We start from the raw sequence: 20,965 nt of genomic DNA, 5'->3' as shown, positions 1-20,965 counted from the left end.
GCATCCCTTTTCTGAAAACGTCTGGCAGTCAAAGAGTTAATTTATTAATTAATTTGTTTATTTACATTTACAAACGATTATTTGAGGTTTGAGTGAGGCTTTTTTTTTTAATTGGGTGTTGCGGTTGTATAACATAGGCCAAAATATATCACGTGCTGCCGTAATATCCACAACAGGCATGAATCAAAAAGCCAATTGCAGCCAAATGATGTTCCTCCGTGTAGATCAATGAAACTGCTTACAGCGTTTTTACGCTGACAATCGGCAGCCCAATAAAAACCGACCCGGGTGCCGACCTTTTCGTTTGTCAAAGGCCGCCGTTTGATTGCTTTTTCCCCCCAAACGATGTCGTTTATGCGGGAGAGAAGTCGATATAGAATTGTGCTGTAAAGCACATTCACGCTCACGTTCATCTGCTGCGACTTGTTTAAAGGGGGCTCATTATGGAAAATTGCTTTTAACAGCATCATGTATACAAATAGTTGGACCTGTGGAGTGGCTGCTCACGCATCAAGTGTGAAGTTACACGATCCAATAAATCTCCTGTGGGATGGCGATTTTTGAAAACGGCGGCGTGCAAGGTGCTCTGATGCGTGCCAAATTGTGACGTCACAATGAGGCAAATTTACATAACTTCAACCTGACGCCAAGTTTTTCTCGGCTTGGAGCGAGCCTGGGCCAGTTCCCAAGAAAGCAAAAATTCAAAATGTCTCCCTTAAAGATGTGAAAAGGACCTAGCAGCAAATTCACCATGCCATGTCCTTTTATTTTTCCTTTCACAGAATAATTGCCTTTTAAAAATGCATATTTTAGGTTTTTTTTTCTCCCCCTTATTTTGTCACAGCCTGGTGGTCTATCTTAACCTTGTTGCTTCCCAAAAAGCTCAGCAGGCTGTTCATCCGGAAGTTAATTCTCCTGTCTGCGTCGTAGTAATCATAATAATAATAATAATAATCCCTTTTCATTTCCAATCCTTGTACTTTTTCTGCGAACTGACAATGGCTCATGTTCAAAAGGATGTATTCATCTAAGTGATACATTTTAATGCGTACACTTAGCAGGTTGCTGCCTTTATCATCAAAGTGCGGACGGAAGATTGTTCCACGCTGGGGGGGGTGCGGGAAGGGGGATGGGGTTGCACGTTAAATAACCGCAGGGAAGCTGGAGAAGTGAAATTACATTCCCCCGCTTTCATCACTCGGCTCCCCGGCTCAGCTGTCGGTTCCCGTCTGTGGCGGCGGGAAGGATTAGGATGAGGATGACGATGTTATCCTGACACTTCAGACTTCCAAGTGTACAAAAAAAAATAAATAGTAAATTAAAAAAAAAAAATCCTGCATTTTTCCACCTGACTTAATTGTGGATTTTAGTCATTGTCATGTTGGTTCTGCGGCGGTCATGATGGATTTCACAAGCTCACTTTGCGTTTTCCTGCCCTTTTGTGCAGGGACACGCATATGCAGTGCCATTCCCCTTGCAGGGCCCATTTAGCTTGGCTTTATAGCATTTGCTGCCATCTACTGGCTAATTTGCAAGCATCTTAAAACTACTGTACTGTATGCTTTGGAATCACGTATTGGGATGTACTGTTAGAGCAGTTTTTTCATATTTCATTCTTTCTATGCGCTAAATAAATGACAAATATCATAATACATAATGAATGTTATATAATTAGGCAATATTGCAGTCGGGTGGGTAAGGTTGTACCGTGTATAATCACAACTGTGACGATATGAAGTGCATCATCACAACAAGTGGTGTGATTATTTCTTTTATACAATAGTTCCTCAAGCGACTTGATTTATTAGTTAACAATAAAAAGCAACAACTAATTCTGGTTATTTTGTTTATTTCTTCAATTAGTTTTTCAGCGCCACCAACACAAATACTTCAGCAAACAATGGCGTTAGCCGCTAAGTTAGCTGTTTGCGTGACATGCTGACTAGCCAAAGTGTTAGCTTCAACGTTGACAAAAAGAAAACGAAACACGTGAAGTTTGTTTCACTTTTACAAGCGACGTCGATGGTTAGTCCACTAAATGTCAGGTCGCGTCACGCTACTATGACTTGTACTCGTTAGCTTTGTTAGCATGTTGGCTGAGTGTCATTTAATCACTTGAGGGTGCTGCGGTGACAACTTGCGGCTTTTCTTCTTGTCTTTGTTGAAAACTAATTCTTTAAATCAGACATTATTCCTGGAAATATGTCCATCTTTAATTTTCTAACAATCCACAGTAGTGTTAGGCTGTTAGCTAACCACTAGGCCATATTAACGTTATACAGGGATGTGATTTTTCCGCTAATTCGCGGAATTCCTCTTTTTTTATCTCCCCCCCCCCCAAAAAAAAAATCAATTTTTTTATTTTTATTTTTATTTTTTTTTGGTAGTTCATTGTGTATGCACATGACTCCGACAGATAACATCTTCTGCTATAACAAAGACATTTGTGGTATGCTCTAATATGAGTTACTTTTCATTTGGTCATGATACAATTATTTGTTCATGAAATATGATGATATTCTCAGTGATAGTTTTTAAAAGCAAAGGCAGTCCAATGTTTTTGAATGTGACTGATTTTGAGTTGACTAAAACTGCCATTTTATATGGGATAGTTCAATATACATTGAAAATTTATGCTGTTGTTTTGTCTATTTCTTTGTCATGTGAGTGCATTGAAAGTACTTAAAAACACGGAAAACCCATGAGCTCCGGGGGGCTGTGCCCCCCTTGTCCCCCCACCAGGGCACTGCCCTGGACCTAGCTGGGTGCCAGCGGCCCCCAGACCCCCGGCTAAATTTTCAGATAATTTCACTTTGGTCAAATCACATCCCTGGTTATATAACACCTGTGAAGCAGAGTAATGTGTTTCTTGGTTGGAACTAACTGTTGTATAATTAGACATATTCAGCAAGTAGTAATCTTCCTGTGCTGACTTTTGACGAGTACACGCCCAATACAACAAACACATAATGTGGATTTTTACAGTGACAAGCTAAGATTAATTCCAGGAAGAAAAAAAAATACTAAAATGGCCTTAAATGCTCAAAATGGCTGCCAAACCAATTACCATGACATTTTTACATGTGTATTTCTCAACTCTAAATGACCCAAAACATTCGCAATCTCCAACCTTTGCATCTATGCGCTCTTTTGATGCTGTTTCTTGAAGTCTTCACATGCATGCACTCGTCTTCTACTAAGATGCCTACAAAAAAGAAATTCAACTCATTTGTCAACCGGGTGACAGTTAAGGACACACACCAAAGAGAGACGAGGCCGTCAGCAGGCGTCCATTAAAAGGTCGGATCCATAATGAGCGCCCGTCTCGCTCCGGCACCCCCGTCGTCATAGCCGGACCTTCTAATCACGGAGGTTTTGCCAGCTGGAATGCGGACAGAAATCCAGCAGAGATGAAAGTTGCTGTGAGGAACGCTGGCGACGTCGTCCCGTCTTATCTGTGCTGTTTCACAACAATGGCGGCGGCGGCGGCGGCGGCGGCGGCGGTGGTCTTAGAGCCGCGACGCCCGGAGATCAAAACATCCGTATCACCCGCTTCTCAGAAGCTGCAGTGTCGCTTTTGAGCGCCGCTCATTAGCACTGTGTAGTTTTTTTAGCCTCAAACTGCCAAACATAAAGGAAATGATCACGTTTTTAACCTTTTTATTATTCATTTAAGAAATCCAATTATTCTGATTTTGTGACGTCACGGACAAGCCTGAACTCCTCAAGGTCCTGCTGTGAACCCGTTCCCTTCTTCTTGATACCTGTCGTCGTCTCCTGCTCTCGGGAGGAAAGACACCGGGCCACTTCCTGTTTGGTTGCTTAGCAACCAGTGACAGTCGTCCAACCTCCGCTCTACCCTGTGGTGAACACCGCATAAAAGAAGTGCGGTGTGAAAGGTCCATTATGCGCCGCAATGATTTAATATCATCGCCTTTATCATGAATTAAACAAAATCGCGGCCTGCTAAATGAAGGCAAGAACGGCATATTTTGTGTTCATTTTTCCATGCTTATTAATATCCGGCTCAATCCGTACCAGGATATTAGTTTGTTTTTAAAGGCTTAACGTATTGAAGTAGCTGATATTAGGATGATATTATATTGCCTTTTTTGGAAAAAAGACCAAAAAATGTATTTCATAATATGAAGCCCAAAAAATTCTCAAGGATTCGAAATTGAACAGGAAATCACAGGACTCATACATCGACAAACTCCGACTAGGGATTTGCAAAAATGAACCCAAAGCCAGATTGATGACACGAAATCCAGATGACCATCACCGTCTAATTTGGGCGGAGCAAGGCGTCAATGGGTTCGTTCTTGGCTGCTTACAGCTTTTAATGTCCATTTCTTCCCCCTCTTTGTTCCCTTCTGCAGTGGCCCCCAGCACGGACGACGTGGCCCTCTACGTGGGTATCGTCATCGCCGTGATCATGTGCCTGGTCATCTCCGTGGTGGTGGCGCTCTTCATCTACCGGAAGAATCACCGCGACTTCGACTCGGACATCTTGGACTCGTCTGCCCTCAACGGAGGCTTCCAGCCCGTCAGTATCAAAACGACACGTAAAGGTGCGGCCTTATCGTGACTGTCATGTCTGCTTGCCACCCGTTCGTCAGACCAGAGACATTTTAAGAACTGAACTAGAAAAAATCCTGCGGAAATTTTGAATGGGACTGCTGACTCTTTGGTAATGAGCTGAACAGTTTAAAATTTAAACGACTGGAATCGGTCAAGAAATGTGGAAGTTAACCATAATGAACATCAACTAAAAGTATCTCACTGTCCCTGAAAATGTATTTCAAAAAATGTAAATGAGCTGAACAGTTTAAAATTTAAATGACTGGAATCGGTCAAGAAATGTGGAAGTTAACCATAATCTAAAAATATGTCACTGTCCCTTTAAGAGCGCACACCCATTTTTGACTTGGAGCCGTCACGCGCCCCACATTCCATTGAGATTGCATGAGAGAAGCACCCCTTGAACAAAAGCCTCTCACGACTTAACGGTTGAAGATACAGATTCAAGAAATGGCTCGTTAGAACGGCAACGGTTTGGGGAACACGAGCATGTTCTCATTTTCTTAATCGGATAAAAAAATGACCAAATGAGAGCAGGTTGAAAACTTATGATTTATCAGAAATGGAGAGAGGAAGGCGCCTGAAATTAACATGTAAAAGACAGGCGAATGAGTCCGACTTCTCTTGCTTAAGGTGAAAATAAAGGTACTAAATGACATAGTTTGTCTGAAAGAAGACACTCGTGACTACAAAATGTGAGAATTTGATGTCTAGTGAGCAAAATATAATAATAATAATAAGCCCATTTTCCTAGGATTGTAATATGTGCTGCTTGCTACGCTCAGCAGTCCCATAATTAATGGTGTCCAACTTCCTGAGCTTCATGGACAGTTAGTTGAGGTAACCGTTTGCATTGAAGTTCTTAAGTTTATCTTCAGCTATTTTCTTTCATGTTCTCTCGCCTAACCTTTTTGAACGTAAAATATAACCGTTAAAATGTAACATCAACAACACTGCAAAGTGTCTTCTTGACGAGTCGTCTGTTCATTTGCACACATCTTAAAGCAAACAAGAGCGAGCGGCGCAGCCGCGTGTCCTCAGCCCAGACGAGAAACATTCATCCTTGTACCTGGCGGCTAAACGGAGTCTTAGCGCTGCCATCTGGCACTCATGAATCCCAGCTGTGGCTTTAGCTTCTCAGACTGAGTAATGTTGTGTTGTGGCAGACTTGACTTCCCTAATGAGTAAAAAGCGAGCGAGCGAAAGCAGGCGAGCGGCAGTCCTGCTGATTGAGGCCACCGCTTCATTTCCTCCAGGTCGTTTTGATACTTGCCACCAAAACAAATGTCTTATCATGGTCTCTCTTTTTTTTTCCCCTTCTCGTCCCAGCCGATCTCCTCACGGCACCCCCTGACCTGACCTCGGCGGCGGCCATGTACCGAGGCCCCGTCTACGCCTTGCACGACGTGGCCGATAAAATCCCAATGACCAACTCTCCCTTGCTGGATCCTTTACCCAACCTCAAGATCAAGGTGTACAACTCGTCCGGCCTGGTGACGCCGCAGGACGACCTGGGGGGCGAGTTCTCCTCCAAACTCTCGCCCAAGCTGCCGCACTGCCTGCTGGACAACGGCGACGGCACGTTGGGCCGCCGCACGCAGACGCAGACCTTGCTGAGATCCAGGGACCCCTCCTGCACCGCCGTCGGATCCTTCAGCTCGCAGGGCGGACACCTCATTGTCCCAAACTCAGGTGCAGTACACAGTAATAAGGAAGCTTACACTTTGGTTGTTTTGATCTTTAAATCAGTACATTCATCCAATATTTGGCCCACCCATAGTTGGACCAATCCATAGGCCTTCCCGTCGTGCCCAATAGCTCGCCGTTTTAGATGCTTGTGAATACTCTTCTCATTTCATTCTTAGACAGCGGTGGCAAGGTCCAGGTCCAGAAAGTAAAAACCCTGCCACAGTTTGGCTTTAGCCCCAGGTGTTAGCTAGCTAGCTCCCATGGTGCTCGTTTACCTGCTAGGGAGCTAGCTAGCTAGCTAGCATCAACGGCACCTGGACTGTTTTGCTTATCTTAAAAGACTTTCCACCTCGTATCCGAGAAGACTTCATGCTGGTGCAGTCCGGACCAAGTCCTGTTGCATGAACTGATGAAACCTTCTGCTTGAGAGGTCAAACGTCTTCTAAGAAAAAGAGAACAATCCAGTTGTGATTGATTGGAACCGTTTTACCCTCCAGCCCGTACGTATAATACGTTCAGCCAGTATTTGCCCCAACCACAGTTGGATCCAACCATCCGCCAATAAACCCGCTGGCCATTCTCCCTGACATCCAACTATTTTAATACATCCAACATCCTCCTACCCATGCTGTACATCCAACCAACTGTACAAATCCAAGAACATACTACCAACCGCCCTATGACCCATCATTCGCCGAACCATCCATGCACCCGACATCATCCAAACATTCGACCACGCTACTAACCCACCAACCGTCCACCAAGTCTTACAATCAACCATCTGGCTAATCATCAACCAACAATTCCCCTACCATGGTTGGATCCCAACCGTGGTTTGACCACCTGCCTGTCTGTTTATACGATATTCACTCCATCAATGGTGGATCCAACCATGCTGCCAACAGCCATGTAAAGACCCACTCAACAATCCATCTGACTATATCACCATCTTTCCACGGACTCTCAGTTGCAACCAAACCAAATGCCTAACTCCTGAGCTGTGCATCCAACCATGGATTAAACAATCAACAAGGACTTTCTTCTTGGGACTCCTGACCAGTATTCATACTTGAAGTAAAAGCAGAAGCTAGAGTTTGGGGGTTTGTTCTGAGGGACAAATAGGGTCTTCCGGAAAACTGTATCCAAATAAGAAGTATACAAACAAGTATTAAAAGTCTTGGTAAGACTGGTAAGATTTAAATTTAGCCCAAACCTTAATTGGTCAGTTGATTAGCAGGCACCTTCTAAGAGTTTTGTTCATGTATGTAACGACATATTGAATGTTTTCAACCACGATAACCTTTGAACTGAGCCGCTGTGGCATATGTAGGCGATCAGCATGACTTTGGCGAAGGTGCGCAGCGTGGAAGCGAAGGATCACAGAGGCACGTCGGCAGGCAGCTTTTCCGTGCACTCGCCTGTCCTCGCTTCAAACGCGGGCCGTCTGTTTTTTTTTTGTGTTTTTTTTACGCCGACACTGTCAGGCGCAGACAAACGAGCTGCGACATTAAAGGATACGGCGTCTCCTCCGGTTTCTCAAAGCTCTCGGCTTCTTCATTTTGATTCCCGCTAAATTGTTCTCAGCTGCGTTTGGGAAACGCCACTTCGTCGTGTCACACAAACTTAAAGGGGAGGAAGACTGATTGTATTTGATCTGTTCATGTGACAAAGTCTGGATCCTCAAACTGAGGTCCCCGAGCCCCCTGGGGGTCCGCGACTTGTAGCTTGAGGGTCCGCAGAATGATTTGTGTGTTGTATCATTTTGAAAAGTGCAGACATGCGAATGGAGACTGAAAAGCCAATAAAACAAACCTACTAAACAAATTATTCCACCCTACTTTAGCTTTGGGCCAAAAAGTGATGATGTGATTGTGACGGATCTTCATCTAAAGCCAACATCACTACATGAATACAATTGTTTTGTTTTTTAACACATCAAGCATTGTGACAGGAATAAAATCCTATTTTTCCTAAAATCAAAGGACTCCGGGGACGAACTAGTAAATTCAGCACATGAATAGATCAGATCTTTTAGAATTAAGTATTCAAGCTATTATCCCATAGATTAATAAAGTATTGTGCATTATTAAACACAATAATATGCATGTGGGTGCAGGCATTATTTTTTTATTATTATTATTATTTTATTTTATTATTTTGTCCACTTCGGTTCGCCATTCTCACGTTGTACTGTAGTATCTGTGACTTTGAGTGTGTATGGTGAGTGACGTGGGTGTCAGCAGTATATATATCATATTGCGACTTTATTCTCTTAAAATACAACTTTTTTTGTATAAATAAATCAGAATTTGTTACATAACATGATGACTTTTAACTAAAAAAATAATCATATTCAGGGGGTACATTAGTAATAAACTGGTGTTAGAATATGAGGGCTGGGGGGGTCTTGGGAGCTGTAAGGAGTTCCAGGAACCAAAAAGTTTGAGACTGAAGTTAATGAAATATCATTTAGGGAGTTGTCGAGCAGAGAACTGTGTGAGTAAGATAATCCTTCTTTTAAAACTTTGCTGCAATGAGGTCCCCATGGCTGAGTTCTGATTACTTTGCCGGCCAGGACGAGAAGCCGACTTGTCACCTTCTTTTTTTTTTTTTTTTTGTGAAAAGTTCACTTCAAGGACATGGGGAAATCAATGCGCTATCCGACACAGGCAGTGTGTGTGTTTGTGTGCCCACGAGGGAATCCTTTCAAAAGACCTTTTTGACAAGACATCATACGAAATCAATGTGAGATGGAAAAATGTAAATCACGCTGCGAGCAGCAATATGAGAATCCACTGACGAGGGGGAGAGGTCATCGATTTTCTAATGAAATGTCACATCCCTTCCACATGTCTATATGGGGAAGTACATCTTTAAGCAAGAGCTTTCTTTTCCATTTACTTTACGTTATTGTCGATTCATGGCTCAAAGATGCGAAGGAACTTTCTTCATATTTCAAAATACTGCTTTTCCAGAATTTGATGACTTAATGTCAATAGGAATAGTCTCAAGTTGTCAATAGACCTTTATTACATTTTACTCCAAGTTTCTTGATGACATCAGCCAGTAGCAGCATGTAAAGGTTAAAAATGACTGGGCCTAAAATTGAGCCTTGAGGGACACCACAGTTTAGTTAATTTGATATATAGTATATATATCATATCATCTCAACTGTGGTGTCCCTGTGGTGATTATTATTATTATTGTTGATAATCTGGTGAAACGTGCCTGTTTCCTTTTTTAAATTTACCGGTTAGCGTCAACCCCCCTCCCCACACACACACACACGTGGAATCCATTCTGAACTAACCCTTTGACTGTTTTTGTGGTCTTCTCATAAGGCTCAAAGATGCCGCAAGATGCCGCGAAAACCGTGGCTAATAGGAAAGTAGTAATTGGGGTCAAGATTTTTTTTTTTTTTTTTTTTTTTAACATGCTGATTTCAGCAAGACCAGAAATATGATGTCATAATTAATCGTTGGCATATTTTGACGCACACACAGCTGTGAACTATTTTTAATTGCGAAACTTAATACATTTTGTTTTTGTGTTTGTAAATTCCAGGTGTGAGTCTACTTATCCCGGCAGGAGCCATCCCACAGGGTCGCGTGTATGAAATGTACGTGACCGTCCAGAGGAAAGAAAGCTTGAGGTAGGAAATCAGACAACACAAACAAACAATCCAGGAGGATTTGCCGTTTTTGAAAGCAGAGGACGTTCAACATGCAACTTGATTCCTTCTGTGCCCCTCCAAGACCCTCAGTGGAAGACGGGCAAGCGGTTCTGAGCCCCGTGGTGAGCTGCGGCCCGCCGGGCGCTCTGTTGACGCGGCCGCTGGTGCTCACCATGCACCACTGCGCCGTGTCCGACGGCCAACAGGACTGGTTGATCCAGCTCAAGAGCCAGTCGCCGCAGAACTTGTGGGAGGTATGACGCAAGTACACTATTTAGTATATTAAATTAAATATAATATAATATTAAATTAAATAAATTTTAGCTAATTAACTCTTTGACTGCCAGACGTTTTCAGAAAAGGGATGCCGTGGGTGCCAGCCGATTTAAGCATTTTGACTGATCTTTCAAGGTCCACAGAAAATTATGTGTTTGGACTATGGAAACACATATAGTACCAAATGAAAGATTGGACTCTCATCTTTCATCAGAAAAAAAAAGTTTGTTTCTACCTTATTCCGTTTTTCAGTAATCAACAATAGAAAATGGTTAGTTTCACCTCTGTTTTGAAACAAACGTCTTTTAACGTCTTTGGCACTCCTCCCTAGGATTTTACTAAACGTTATTTAACGTTTTTGGCAATCAAAGAGTTAATCACACCATATTACTTGATTAATCGTGATTAATCGCATTTTTTTTCTTTACTATTTTTTACTCCGCTTTGTAACCGATATTTGCCAAAATCTTGGAATTAATGTAGAATATAAAGTATATTTCGATTTAAGGACTGTTTCTTTGTCCTTGAGTACTTTAAAATATTAGCGAAGCGCTTTAAAATATGGGCAAAGCGATCAAAGCAGATTCAGCTTCATACGCATCTTAGTTATATTCTTCTTATAGAAACAATTCTCAAAACTTCTCACAGGCTTAGAAACTTTGAGTTTGATTCATTGTTAAGCCCTACTCCATAATATGCAGATAGTTTATAATAATAACTCTTTGACTGCCAAAAACGTTAAATAACGTTTAGTAAAATCCTATGGAGGAGTGCCAAAGACGTTAAAAGACGTTTTTTTCTCAAAACAGAGGTGAAACTAACCATTTTCTATTGTTGATTACTGAAAAACGGAATAAGGTAGAAACAAACTTTTTTTTCTGATGAAAGATGAGAGTCCAATCTTTCATTTGGTAGTCTGTGTGTTTCCATAGTCCAAACACATAATTTTCTGTGGACCTTGAAAGATCAGTCAAAAATGCTTAAATCGGCTGGCACCCACGGCATCCCTTTTCTGAAAACGTCTGGCAGTCAAAGAGTTAATAATAACAATAATAAAAAATGCATCAGATTTATATGTCGCTTTTATATTCTCAAAAAAATGTGTTCATACAAGTAGACGGCGCCTTCATCTGCAGTCGCGAAACAAAGCATAGCTCGGTTCATAATGCTAACTTTGACCTCTTAACCGGCCAATTGGAAAAAATGAAATACCTTTCAGTCAGCCGTCCCCGTGCATGGATCCTGCCCTAGTATCTTTATGAATGCACCGTTTTGTGTTTGCGCGCGTTTTATCTTGCGCTCGAGCCATCTGCCTGCAGGCCGCGTCATTATAACATTGTGTGGTCAAGGGCGGCAGTGCGAAGTTTTTCAATATAGCAGCACTGCTTCTTTGTGACGCGCTGACACCGACAAATTCATGTTTTCAGGGGGCACAACCTTAAACCGTTCAAAGATTGTCTACAAGAATCAAACCGTTGCTAGTTATTGACTGAAAATGCTGATGAAAATAGTTGGCTGTGACTATACCGCAAATTATCACCCCAAAACACTTGACTATCATTTGAAGCTCATCTTACATTAGCCTAAAAAAAAACAATGGATTACCAATTATTTGAATTTGGGGAAAAAATGCATTAGAAGTGCACAGGTACAAATGCATTTTGGTAACGACTCTCTGCTAGCAAACCTTTATAAACTTTACATTCACGTTTTTACATTCTATTTAACTCATTCAAACCCCCAAATTTATAAATCAGTTTTAATACTTTGTCCTTCACTCCCAAAGACGCATTTATACGTTTTTAATGTTTGTTTTGTTTTATGCTAGAACAAACAGAAGGCTTTGATGCAGCTTCTGACCTAAAGAGGTGGCTTAAAGCAATGGGTAGCTATTACAAAAAAACGGCCAGCAGGTGGCAGCAGAGTATAAGAGATCAACCAGGGCCATGTTGCAACAAGCTCCTTTCCCCAGTGTTTTCAACAGGTTTTTGAATAATGATGAAACTTAGCTACATTATAATGCTAATTGCTGCAAAACGGAAACAGATAGAAACTTACTTTTTTTTTCCTGATCTTAATGTTTTTATAACAAAATCAGTCAAAATCCAGTAAAACAGCCGGGAGCGAAGGGGGTTGCTTCAGTGAAAATGGCTGGGAGTGAATGAGTTAATGATGTCGCTGCTAAATGTTTTTATAAACTTCAATATTACAGAGCGCTATTTTCCTTAATTAATGGATACCGTCATGGCATTTCCATTCATTTCAACGGTAGCTTGCCGAAGACTTATGAAGTCAGCCAAACTTGTTTCAGCAGCGCCTTTCCGATTTGACTGTATTGCTTCTGTCAGCTCACCATTAAACCGAACAGTGGCCAATACAGCCGCCGCTGTGTGACTTTATGAGGGATGCCAGCGCGCCTCTGACTTAGATGAACGACTCGGAGGTAGCCAGTATTCTTAAGGAAGTCATAACCATTGATCAAATCTCGGGCCTGTCGGAAATGCAGATGCTACAGTCCAATGCGGTGCCAGCGGCTTCACTTTATGAGCGTTCTTTCTTCCATTGAGGGTTGAAGCGCAGTGAAATATTGCAAGAATTAAATAGATTGTCAAAAAGTGTATTCGTCAAACGGGCTACGCAGAAGACGCAATTTGCAAATCATCATGATACGGTTTTCTGTGATGATTTGCCTCTCCACAAGGGTTCTAATAGTTTTTCATTATTTCATTTCGTTTTGACTTTTGTTTTTCAATAATTTGATGTATTAGTTTTTAGAGCGGTAGTTTTTTTTTCATATTTGGTTTTAGTTGACTATTTAAAAAATTATTTTTATATGTGTGTGTATATATATATATATATATTTATTTATTTTTCACTATAATTAATTAGTTTTATACAGATAAAATGTAGTTTCAGATCATTAGCGTTTTTTTTTTAAAAAGCACTCTTGTTTTTATGCCGTTAATGGAAACATTTGTTCAATTAAAATTTTAGTTATTTTGTTCGGTAACTTTCTCTCCACATTGATGTCATATTATTAAATTATGTAATAGAAAATGTGCCTGAATCCTTAAATGGCTGGATTTATATTTTTTAACAATATTTTTATTTTTTTATTATTTGTGATAATAATTTTATTTTTTAGTATTTTAATTTTATAAAAGGCAGAATAAATATATTTTTATTTATTTATTTATATTTAATATTTTCTTTTATTTTGGGGGGGTATAATATATAAATATACTATGAAGATATAGTGTAGCTCTCATATAATTAAGTAGCATGGTAAATGAATACTATTTATTTAATATATATATATATATATTTATTTATTGGTCACTACCATTAAGTTTCTAGTATAATGTAAAATACCATCACAATTAAATTAATCCCAAATCAGAATTCCAGATGTTTTTCATCCGCCTGTTATATAATGAAGTCATACAACAAAGGAACATTTGAACGTTGGTCCTTTTTTTTTTTTTTTTTAACATTTCCACCAGCTCTGAAGAACGATCCTGGTCGGCATCCCAGCGCCGTTAAATTGCCGGATGATCGCCGTCGATGCGCCTCTTAAACGGCCCAGCTCACAATCGAATCCTTAAATTTCTCCTCCGTCTCCGGTAATAGTCGGATTTAATGCCGCGCCGCAGCGCTCACGGGAATACGGAGAGAGAGAGAGGAGAGATCAAGAAAACGCCATGAAAAATAAACACTTCCTTTATTAACAGTCAGTTTGAGTGATGTTTAAATGTGCTGCGCTTTTCGAGACATCATCAACATGTCAAGTGTGAACGTGGCGCCGCTGTCTTGCTGAGCTAAAAGAGTTGTGAAAAATCATCCCCGAGCCGCATGCTGCTTCATGCCATCACGTGTGCTCCCCTCGGCAGGACGTGGTGGTGGTTGGCGAGGAGAACTTCACCACGCCGTGCTACATCCAGATGGACGAGGAGGCGTGCCACATCCTGACCGAGACGCTGGGCACGTACTGCCTGGTGGGCCAGTCGCTCAGCGCCGCCACCACCAAACGCCTCAAGCTGGCCGTCTTCGGGCCGCTCACCTGCCCCGCCGCCGAGTACCACATTCGGGTCTACTGCCTGGACGACACGCAGGACGCGCTGAAGGTGCGCGCACGCGCGTTTGTTTAGAGGAGGTTCACGCTCAGTTGCCGTTTTCTTTTTGTTAAGCAAATGAGACGTTTAAAGACAATCAGGGAAAAGAAACACCCATAAAACGCACAATGAACTTCTAAAACTGTATTTGTTTACAAAAACTTGTTGATTATAAACTATGTTTAAAAAGACTTATCAGGTTTCAGTTCTAGCTTTCAAACTAGTAATTACTCATATAAACTCAATTGTGGTGTACCACAAGGCTCAATTTTAGGCCCGGTTCTTTTTTTTTTTTTTAAAACATTTGATGATGTCATCAAGGGACTTGTCATAAATTTACTCAGCTACCTTCACATTGGACTCAATAGTATTAATTAGCATGCTAGCCTTTTAGCCTCGCACAAACAATTACTAACACTTTTGACAAATGCTATTAAGCCCTTCAACTCACTTTTTTGTATTTACTGTGTACACACTTAGTAATTTATGCGAGGGGATTCCGACAGTCATATTTTTATTGAATAACTAAAATTTTCAGTGAATAACAGATGATAGATTTCCCCATTTAAATCCACGAATGTTACAAATAGGAGACGTCAACTGAATATGTAAAAATAATATCAAAACAGTTGGATAGCACGGACATTTAAATCGGCGCTAGTGTATGCTATGCTAGCAAATATTTCTGAAGTCTGATGTAACGGCGCATGACAAAGTAGCACTTAAGGAGTTTGTGTTTTGGTGTGATTTTAGGAAGTCCTCCAAATGGAGAAGCAAATGGGCGGCAAGCTGTTGGACGAACCAAAGACGCTCAACTTCAGCGACAGCACCCACAACCTCAGACTTTCCATCCACGACGTTCCTCACACGCTGTGGAAAAGCAAACTGCTGGCCAAGTATCAGGTGCAAAAAATATAGATATCATGAATTATTTGATCAGGGTTTGTCATTTCTGTTCATTATTATTATTATACTTTTGGTGGGCCTCAACATGTCTGAAAACTCACCAATTTTAGCAAGTGAATGTATCTTAGTGAAAATGTTCTTATTTTGGGGATTTGAAACTCAAAACACCCAAAACTAACTCAGTAGCGCCCTCTGGGAAGTAAAAAAAAAAAAGTTAAAAAACATCCCAATGGACATAAAATGTCCATCATAATAGGATGTTTGGGAAAAGTCTCAAAGACCCATGGCCAAAATTGAACAGAAAGTCAGCCATTTTGTTTTGAAGCAGCCATTTTGTCCAGGGTTCGTATTTTGACTCCTACTAATAAGCTGTTAACCAAAAAAAAAAAAAACGCTAATTAGCTACGCTTTTTTTGCCGACAACATCTAATGTGGGCGGAGCTTGATGTCAAATTTTTATAATAATTTCCATGATTGTGATTTTTATTTTATTTGTTTTTTCCTCCAGGAACTCTGTTTCCAGCAAGTTTGGGACAGCTCACAGAGGAACCTCCACTGCTGCTTCACTCTGGAGCGCTTCTCCACCGCCACCGTGGACCTCACCTGCAAGATTTGCGTACGCCAAGTGGAAGGGGAAGGTCAGATCTTTCAACTGGACACCACGCTTTCAGAGGTAGGCAACACGCGTGCGTCTCTGCTAAAAACATGGAAGAATAATACACAATCCTTGTACCTTCCGAATCGTCACTTTTCGGGAGACGGCACTATTAGCATTGCATTGTCAAAGAGAGCGAGCCATTTGCAACACTTTTGAATTGGTTCATATTTTGTACAAACACCAGCACATGTGAAATGATGGCTATCCGGCCTGCTATTATTTTGTTACTTGCATACTTACTTACAATGTTTGTTTTGTTCTTGTCTTATCGTTTACTGCATGTACGGCACTTTGTATACAGCAATGCTTGTTTTAAAGTGCTTTATAAATAAAGTTGAGTTGAGTTGTCGCCTGCTGATGGATGGATGGATGGATGGTAGGTAGGTAGGAAGATAGAGCTACTGTAGCTAGCTAGCTAGTGTTAGGTTAGCTGTTTTTGTAATCTTTTGCGTGTTCAAATAAATCAGAGTTGAGATCTCGTGAAGAGGGTCCTTGCAAGGTTTTTTTTAATCAGAAGCTTTTGATGACACAAAGGAATTTCACCAAGCCATATTTCTGTCCAAATGTGTCTCGTCTCTCTCAGACACAGACGGGCCTTTTATTAGAAAATGCCTCCCCCTCCCTCCAAGTACAAAATCAGATTACATTCTCCCAGTATACTAGATCGTCCTTGAACTTTTGAAAACCGGATTTCTGACGAACAGAAACTAGACTTCTTAGATAAATAAAAGACACTTATTAACTTTCTCATTTCTGGGAAAAGACAACGAAAGATAACAATTAAAATATAAAATGAAATATTAAAATGTCAACAATAGCTTGCTTAGATAGACGGATAGATGGCTGGATAGATAGATAGTGCTACTGTAGCTAGCTAGCTAGCTAGCCTGCTTGGATAGATAGATAGCCTGCAAGTGCTACTGTTGCTAGCTAGCCTGCATGGATGGATAGATAGATAGATTCTCTCTCACCTGACAGGTAATCAGATGCATGCAGGTGACATCTTGTGTGCTCGCGAGACATTGAGATACATCGCCGAAGTCCCACTTGGCCCACGAATGGAGTTTGAGGGATGGAGTAGCAATTGTGTGCTTTTGTGCTTCGGTAATGACATGAATTATCTGATATTCCAAAGAAGCGCAGCGCTGTGTTCCTCTTCTTCTCCCCTGGAGACGGACGAGCAGCACTTAATCTTCCCCCCACGCGCTACATAAGTCCAAATCACTCTTGCCTCAAACCCTAAACGGCAATGAAACGTCTCATTTTTCACCTTTTTTTATAGACATCGGTGTGAAATATATTCTTTTTGATTTTCGGATGGATTTACGCCGCAAGTGATGCAGATTCAGATTGTTGATGGCCGTGTTTGTGTTCAAATTTGCGCGTTAGGATTATTATATATTTTTTTTTAGCCCGTCCATTTTATTGCATTTGCCAATATGTGTTAGCCTTAAGCTAGCAGACTTTAAAGCGACACTACGTGGTTGTTTTAAAAATACACAAAGTATGACAGCAAACTTTATTGACACCGGCAGGATTCGCAGAGCATCGACACGTCCCTGCTGGACCCGGCCAGTAACATCACCACGCTGGTGGGACCCAACGCCTTCCGCATCCCCGTTTCCATCCGCCAGAAGCTGTGCGGCAGCCTGGACGCGCCGCAGACCCGCGGCAACGATTGGAGGATGCTAGCGCACAAGCTCAACCTTGACAGGTGCGTGCGTGCGTGCGTGCGTGCGTGAGGGGACCTGGACAGTAATCAGTAATCATCACTTGAAGGATTTTAGAATTGAAGACAGACTGACACAAAGGACTTTTTTTTTTCTTTCCCCCTTAACCAAAAAGTGCCTTTGATCGGTGTGTGTGTGTGTTAATGGGTGCCCGGCACAGCAGGGGGCGGGGCTTATCACAAGCAGCAGCTGCACAGCGAAAAGCCATCTCTTCTTCTTCTTGTTCAAAAATGGAACATGGGATGTCAAGCAAGATTTTTGAGGGACAAAGAAACTAATTTCAGCGCTATCTTAATGCTAATGCTAACAAATCATGGGGAAACGCCATTCACGTGCTAACGCTAGTGCTAAATTGCATCGGTGTTCATTTGAAACCCAAGCCCTTATTTTAATTTAAAACCCTACTTGAACAATACTAAACCGAAATGTTGCGTAACCTTCACACCCCGTGTTTTTTTTGGGCATTGCGTCATCAAGGTACCTGAACTACTTCGCCACCAAGTCCAGCCCGACGGGGGTCATCCTGGACCTGTGGGAGGCGCAGCACTTCCCCGACGGCAACCTGAGCCGCCTGGCCCAAGTCCTGGAGGAGATGGGCCGCCACGACAGCCTCCTGCCCGCCGCCAACGAGCACTGACGTCGTCACGGCAACGGTAAATGACAACGCCGCCGCTCCTACGTGCGCACCTCTGTGGTCTTCAACGGCGCCCGTCGCCACGGCAACGGGCCTCGGGCTTATTTGCGAGAAACGATCCCTCCGGATGGGCGTTGAAGAGGAAGCGTTTCCGTGGCAACCTGGCAAACGGACTCATGTTCTGTGCTAGCATAGTATTTAATATGAATAATGATAATCCCATTTATGCTTTTGTTTTTGAAATCAGCGCCAGTATCCTCCCACACAACTTTTGTTGGTTTTCTATGATTATTGTTTGCCGTTTTGCATCCGAGCATTTGGCTTAAATGAGGGTTGGTGACGCAGATATTTCTTATGTTGTGATAAAGGAGACCCCCAAGGAGTGGCGGGATGTAATCGTATGTCCAAAAAAGAAATCTATTTTTCTAGGACCAAATGTAAACAGTCCAGTTGCTTTTGCCAAATATTTGACACGAGATGTGTGTGAGGTTCACTTGAAAAAGGGAATGCAATTAAAATTCATTATTAGGAATCATTTGTAAAAAAAATAATAATAATAAAAAAATTGAGGGGGTGGGGGGGTAAAGCCGTCTATGCAAACTTTTTTTTCATGTATTATACATCCTTATGGGGATGGACTTTTTTTTTGGGGGGGGGGGGTGTTCCTTTGTTGTGCGGCTTCGTGATGCTAACGTGTGTGTTATGTACAAGCGAAGATCCTCACCAGGCGATCAAGTCTCATCCGGCAACGCAATTGTATAAAGTGTAAGAAATGTGATTTTTAAGACTAATAATAAATTATATTTATATGCAACACTGACAAAAAAGACGGTGTGGGATTTTGTTGTTTTGTTTTTCTGTTGAAATCACGAGATCGGTGTTTTCCAACATTTCCTGAGCAAAGGGATTGAATTAATATTAAAATAATATATCATATTAAAAGTAATAAAAAATGCAGTACTCAAGCGGGCGTCGGGGCACTTTTCAGCATTTTCTGCTTTTTCCAACTGAAATTGAGATGCAAACTGGCTGTTAAAATCAATGTCCAGATTAAATACATTTGATGACCCAAAAAAAAAGTGACAATTCAGCATTCACAAACAAATGGTGGAAACCAACGCTACCGAAAGAGGAAGTAACATAAATGTATTTTCCAATTAATTTAATCCATCCCATAACCACTAATAAGCAAATGATCCTGTTGAGGTCATTGTCTTCTTTGGCTGGACAAAATCAACAACAGTACAAAAGACTGCACTTACAAATCCTGCTTTTCGAGGGAGGGGTCGGTGTCCCACCCCGGCTCCCCTCGAGAGCCACTCCGCTTTCACAGAAAGCAACTGTAGGACCAACACAAAAGGTCGGGTCAACTCTTCATCTTGTCCAATGTGTCTTCGTAGCATGTTTCGTGTGTGCGCGTGTCACGGCTTGACGTCCTGAGACTCCAGCATCCTGGCGAGCGTCTTCTTCACCCGCAAGGCGGTGAGACGAGAGGCCGGCTTGTGCGACCAGCATCCCGACATCAGTTTTGCCATCTGATGTAAACACTGAAGAAGAAAATCAGACGTCAAACATGGCTGGCCCTCGCTAATTAGCGCTAGCTTACTTTTTGTGTTTATTATGGAAGTCACGGATACCGCATCAGTAGCCCAGCGGTTGGCAAAGGCCGGCCTTTGCTGCTTGACGCAGACCACCGTCTTCATGTCGTCATAGGAGGGGTCGGAGGCCACCAGGTCGTAATACGGGAGCTGGTAGTCCTCCACCACGCCTTCACGCACGTCAACAATTATCACCACAAGATAAAACGACATTCGATGTTTGGAAGGTTACCTGCGGAGACGCAGCGGCCAGCCATCTCCCACACGATCAGGCCGAAGCTGTACATGTCGGCCATGATGAAGGACTGGAAGTGGGTCCTGTTCAAGGTCTCGTCCAGGACCTCGGGAGGCATGTAGCGCTTGGTGCCCACCCGCAGATTGGGCGGCACGTCCACCTCGTTGGTGTCGCTGGCCGAGGAGCAAAAATGGGAGCTTAAACAAGATTGAATTTGATAAAAGGTGACAAAACTATTTTTGTTGTCTTCGCCCACTATTAAAGCTGTGCAATTAATCCAAATTCAATTACAATGTCAATTATTACACTAAACAATTACAAATCAGCATAATCGCAAAAAAAAGAAAAGAAAAATTATTAAAACTAATTTTGAGTTTAAATGTATATTTTTGCACCTTTATTAAATGTAATTAATCAAATTAATAATAATAAATTAATTAATCAAATTTAATAAAATTTGCTCCATCCCAAATTAACTAGCATAATTATAGTGTTTCAAAAAAAAATTTTTAAATAATTTTTACATTTAAACATTTTCTTGTTTTGTACCCCAAAAATAAATGATTGTCAATTCAATTATTGCCAAAATAATCGTGATTATTATTTTCTTCATAATCGAGTAACCCTCCCCAGTCTAATGTAAAAGTAGTGCTTGGGCGCCATTTTGTGGCAACTTGGTGCCGAGACAGTGAGGAGGGTTCTGCCCGACATAAAAGTAGTGCTTTGATGCCAGCCCTACGGTTTGTAATCGTTTGATTTTATGGTTTCTTTTTGTTGTTGTTGCTAGTGTCCACTAGCATCGGGGCCAGGGCATCCACATTTCCAATTAGTCAAGCACTCACTGATTTTTGCTAATGTTTTTATAAATAGCAT

General features: G+C 41.6%; 2 protein-coding genes across 7 annotated transcripts in view; one reads left to right on the top strand and one right to left on the bottom strand.

Moving 5' to 3' along the window:
* unc5cb (unc-5 netrin receptor Cb) overlaps positions 1 to 18,831 on the top strand; it is a 147,668-nt gene extending 128,837 nt beyond the window's left edge. For all 4 annotated transcript variants that reach the window (XM_077542473.1, XM_077542471.1, XM_077542470.1 and 1 more), the window contains 9 exons: positions 4,380 to 4,571; positions 5,911 to 6,273; positions 9,835 to 9,922; positions 10,026 to 10,197; positions 14,110 to 14,343; positions 15,085 to 15,234; positions 15,746 to 15,910; positions 17,431 to 17,609; positions 18,103 to 18,831. In XM_077542473.1, the coding sequence (XP_077398599.1) occupies positions 4,380 to 4,571; positions 5,911 to 6,273; positions 9,835 to 9,922; positions 10,026 to 10,197; positions 14,110 to 14,343; positions 15,085 to 15,234; positions 15,746 to 15,910; positions 17,431 to 17,609; positions 18,103 to 18,262 (1,703 nt within the window). In that variant the 3' untranslated portion in view covers positions 18,263 to 18,831. The remainder of the gene's footprint in view (positions 1 to 4,379; positions 4,572 to 5,910; positions 6,274 to 9,834; positions 9,923 to 10,025; positions 10,198 to 14,109; positions 14,344 to 15,084; positions 15,235 to 15,745; positions 15,911 to 17,430; positions 17,610 to 18,102) is intronic.
* A 575-nt stretch (positions 18,832 to 19,406) lies between these two features.
* bmpr1bb (bone morphogenetic protein receptor, type IBb) overlaps positions 19,407 to 20,965 on the bottom strand; it is a 32,266-nt gene continuing 30,707 nt past the window's right edge. For 2 of the 3 annotated variants that reach the window (XM_077542715.1, XM_077542714.1), the window contains 3 exons: positions 20,090 to 20,265; positions 19,866 to 20,027; positions 19,407 to 19,806 (listed from right to left, as the gene is read on the bottom strand). In XM_077542715.1, the coding sequence (XP_077398841.1) occupies positions 19,634 to 19,806; positions 19,866 to 20,027; positions 20,090 to 20,265 (511 nt within the window). In that variant the 3' untranslated portion in view covers positions 19,407 to 19,633. The remainder of the gene's footprint in view (positions 19,807 to 19,865; positions 20,028 to 20,089; positions 20,266 to 20,965) is intronic. The other variant, XM_077542716.1, reaches the window with a different exon arrangement.

The sequence above is a fragment of the Vanacampus margaritifer genome, chromosome 14, assembly GCF_051991255.1.
Source record: "Vanacampus margaritifer isolate UIUO_Vmar chromosome 14, RoL_Vmar_1.0, whole genome shotgun sequence".
NCBI classification, from domain to species: domain Eukaryota; kingdom Metazoa; phylum Chordata; class Actinopteri; order Syngnathiformes; family Syngnathidae; genus Vanacampus; species Vanacampus margaritifer.
This window is presented reverse-complemented; position numbering and strand designations above follow the sequence as displayed.